Here is a 3330-nt window from a genome sequence, read left to right as displayed (position 1 = left end):
CAAACGGAAAGTAGGATGGGAGGGTGTGATAAGCTGTGCCAAAGCTGACAAGGGGATCCAGAAGCCAGACAACATGTGGGATGGTGGTAGGAGGCCTGAGGGTGGGGTTCATGGTCCGGGAATGACAGTTGTCACCGTGCTATGTGATGAGCCAGCTTTGGTTGTCCCGCTTTGCTCATTCTTTTTGTCTAGCCCCCTTCCCACCTTCAGGCTCCCCAAAGGGGCAAAGCCTCTTTGACACGTTACTTCTTAAGACTCCCTGTCTCAGGCTGATGCCCTTTTGACCTGGGGTCACCTCCTGTGCCGCTGTGAGTCTCGGTGCCTCCATGCAGAAGAGAATTGTGCCCTGGACCCCATGACACACATTTCCGTGCCCACACCCTTGGCTGCTCACCTCTTTCCCTCTCAGTTCTCTCTCCTGGGGCCTCCTTCATCTTGAAATACGGCAGGGGGTTGGGCCAAAGATCCTCTATGATTATCTGGTAGGGGAGACAGGCCAGGCCTCAGGTAGCTATCCCACGCAGTGGGGGAACCCATGAAAATCACCTCCCTTCCTTGTTACAGGGCCCCACCTCAGCAATCCTGCTAGAGCCGGCAAAGCTGTGGTCAGAGAACCAGTTGAAGAAGTTGAGGCTGCTGTTGTCATGCCTGCGTCTGTAGGCCTCCTGTCTGTACCTTGGGTACCACTGGATGGGACTGGAATGAGACGCCCTATACCCTGCAGGAAGACGAGTATGTGAGAAGGCGCCAGAGAACTAATCACATTCAACCCTGCACCCACTGCCGCCCATGCAGTCAGTGGACACTTACCATCAAGGCCTAGGACATACTCCTTCGTAACGACTTCATTCTGGAAGTAGGAGTTCTTGCCAAAAAACAGCAGGATCTTCCGGCATTCCCTGGGAAACTTGTGTTCCTCCACCTGCCGTGGTACAGTGGGGCAGAAATGTGAAATCTTGTTCCAGGAGACCCGCCCTCCCCTGAGGAAGGAACACATCACTTCTCCCCACCACCTCCCCTCCCCACACAGCCAGCCACCCACACCACCTCCCACTCCCAGGCCGACCTTCAAATTGGTCATGTGGCGAAGCATGCTTTCATCGGGCTTACTAATCAGGGCTGACATCTGAGGGTGGTTCACAAACTGCCGCAGGTCAAAGAGCCTTCAGGTGCTGGGCGTGAGAGAGCTCGAACCAGAGAACCAGTGTGGACAGCATCCAGGCGTCCTCCCCCCGGGACTGGCGTCCTCCCCCAGGGTCTCAAGCCCTCCCCACAGGCTGCGTCCAGGCCCACGGGGTCTCAGGATCGCGCAGGGCTCTGCTAGACACGCACAGGAGGCTGTGCATGCCCAGACGCCCGCAACCACGCCTAGCTTTGTGTGCTCGTGAGGACACTGAGGACGCTTACTTCCACACAGCCAGACAGCACACATCCGGTCTCGCGCCGACCAGTGGGCATTCACATCGCCTTCCCCGCAGCAAGATGCTTAGCGGGACCCAGAAACGTGCCCCCACGCGGCTTTGTGTGGGAAGAAGCCCTCGGTCATTTCCCCGACCTGGCCTGGACCTCCACCGCCACTCCCCACTCTCCCAGCGCTGTTTCCGTGCCAGGTGCGACGTAAAGCACACATGCCTCCCCCACCCCGGCACTGCCCTCCTCCCACACTCATTGCAGAGCCAGGACCACCGGATGGGATCACGTTTGCACGTTCCCGGCCACTGGAGCGTGGCTTAGCTCCAGTCCCTGTCCTGGGTTCCTCTAAATGGCACCTCCCTTTCCTTCCTCTTGCGCAAGCCCAGCCCCCTGTGGACCCTCCACCAGCAGCAGGAAGGATACAGCCTTGGCCCAGAAACCACGGATGCCCTGGATAAGGGCACCTCTCTGCTGCAGATGTCGCTGCCGCCTCTGCCACATCCTGAGTTTGAGTCGAGCGTGCTCCCGGCTGGCTTGTTTATTCACCGGCTGTAGCTCTATCTGAAGGGCCTCCAGAGCCTCCAGAGCCTCCAGTGGGGAAGGGCAAGGACGGAGGCCTGACTCTACCTGCTCCTTCTTAGCCTGCTTCACCTGCAGCTCCTGGGCTTCTTCCACCCATCGGCCTTCCTGCTCACTCGGCTTCTGTTCCTCCTCCACCCGCTCCTCCTTGTCCTCCTTGCCCTCCACCTCCTCCTCGCCCTGCTGCTGCTCCTCCAGCGCTTCCTTCTCCTGCTCCTCTTCCTCCTCGGTTTGCAATTCTGCTCTCCCTTTAATGGCTCGCACGCCTTCCCTTCCTCCTCCTGCTCCTCCTCCTGGTCCCCTTCCCCTGCCACTGCCGCCGCCAATGCCTCCACCGCCACCGCCGCGGCCGGCGCCGTGGCCGCCGCCGCGCCCGCTTCTATACCCTGCTGCTCCTGCTCCTCCCCTTTCATTTCCGCCAACTCCTCCTCCTTCCGCTCTTCCTCCTTCTGCTTGTGCTTCTGCTGCTCCTCCTCCTTCTAATCTTTTACTCCTGCTGCCTCTCCCCCTCTTCCTCCTCCTCCTCCTCCTCCTTCTGCTCTTCTGGTCCTGCTGCTCCCCCTCGCCCTTCAGGTCCTCCTCCTCGTGAACTTGGACCTTCTCCTTCCCCGGCTCCTGCTCCTCGTCCTCCTCCCCCTTCTTCCTCTGCTCATGCCCCTCTGCCCCAGGCGCGTCCTCTTCCGCGGCCGCCACCTCAACCTCCTCCTCCGCCAGGCCCCACAGCGCCTCCACCGCCACTATGTCATGCACCAGCGGCACCGATATCTCGCTGGGGCCGCCCACCTGCCTCTCGGGTCGGGCCTGGCCTTCCTGCACAGGCTGTTCGCTTGTGGCCTGCGAGCCTTCGGCCTGCGGCACCTCCGGCCCTGCCGGAGACCCAGTGTCCCCACGGGCCCTCGTCTCTCGACCGCCCCGTTCCCGGTCGAAGGCGGCATGGGGGCTCCGGGCATCCCCAGTGTTTCGGAAACACGAGTCGCGCAACATGCGGCCCCGGCCCGAGACACCAACTGTGGCTCCTACCGACGACGAAGCGGGAGGTGAAAGCACGGCCCCCCTCCCCAGACCCAGTGAGTGGAGCCCTGAGGGCAATGGCTGGCAACTCGCTCCCCCTTCCTCCCAGAGCCCAAAGGTCGAGGGGGCGCATGCGCATGCGCATGCGCATGGTGCTGTACCCAGGATGCCTCGGCGGTGGCTATCGCTATGCCGATGCTGCCTCGGAGGCCTTTGTGGTGAGAGGTGTGCGCCTGCGGCTTTGAGGCTGAGGGAGCTCCAAGCCACGCCCAGGCCGCTTCACTGCCTTCAGGACCAATCATAGGGACGGTGGCGTGCGTGGCTTCG

General features: G+C 61.5%; 1 protein-coding gene across 1 annotated transcript; it reads right to left on the bottom strand.

Annotated features, from left to right (window-relative positions):
* Positions 1 to 428: 428 nt before the first annotated feature.
* LOC128774529 (testis-specific Y-encoded protein 3-like) lies at positions 429 to 2976 on the bottom strand (the record flags this gene model as incomplete). Its single annotated transcript, XM_053893595.1, has 6 exons — positions 2794 to 2976; positions 1837 to 1995; positions 1067 to 1144; positions 811 to 922; positions 573 to 718; positions 429 to 479 (listed from the first exon to the last, which is right to left on the bottom strand). Coding segments are annotated over exons 1-6 (729 nt in total), but the record flags the coding sequence as incomplete, so codon positions are not given.
* Between the last annotated feature and the right edge of the window lie 354 nt (positions 2977 to 3330).

This window comes from Panthera pardus, unplaced genomic scaffold (genome assembly GCF_024362965.1).
Source record: "Panthera pardus isolate Hobbes unplaced genomic scaffold, ASM2436296v1 HiC_scaffold_333, whole genome shotgun sequence".
Lineage (NCBI taxonomy): Eukaryota > Metazoa > Chordata > Mammalia > Carnivora > Felidae > Panthera > Panthera pardus.
Note: the sequence above shows the minus strand (reverse complement) of the source record. Positions and strands in the feature narration are given on the sequence as shown.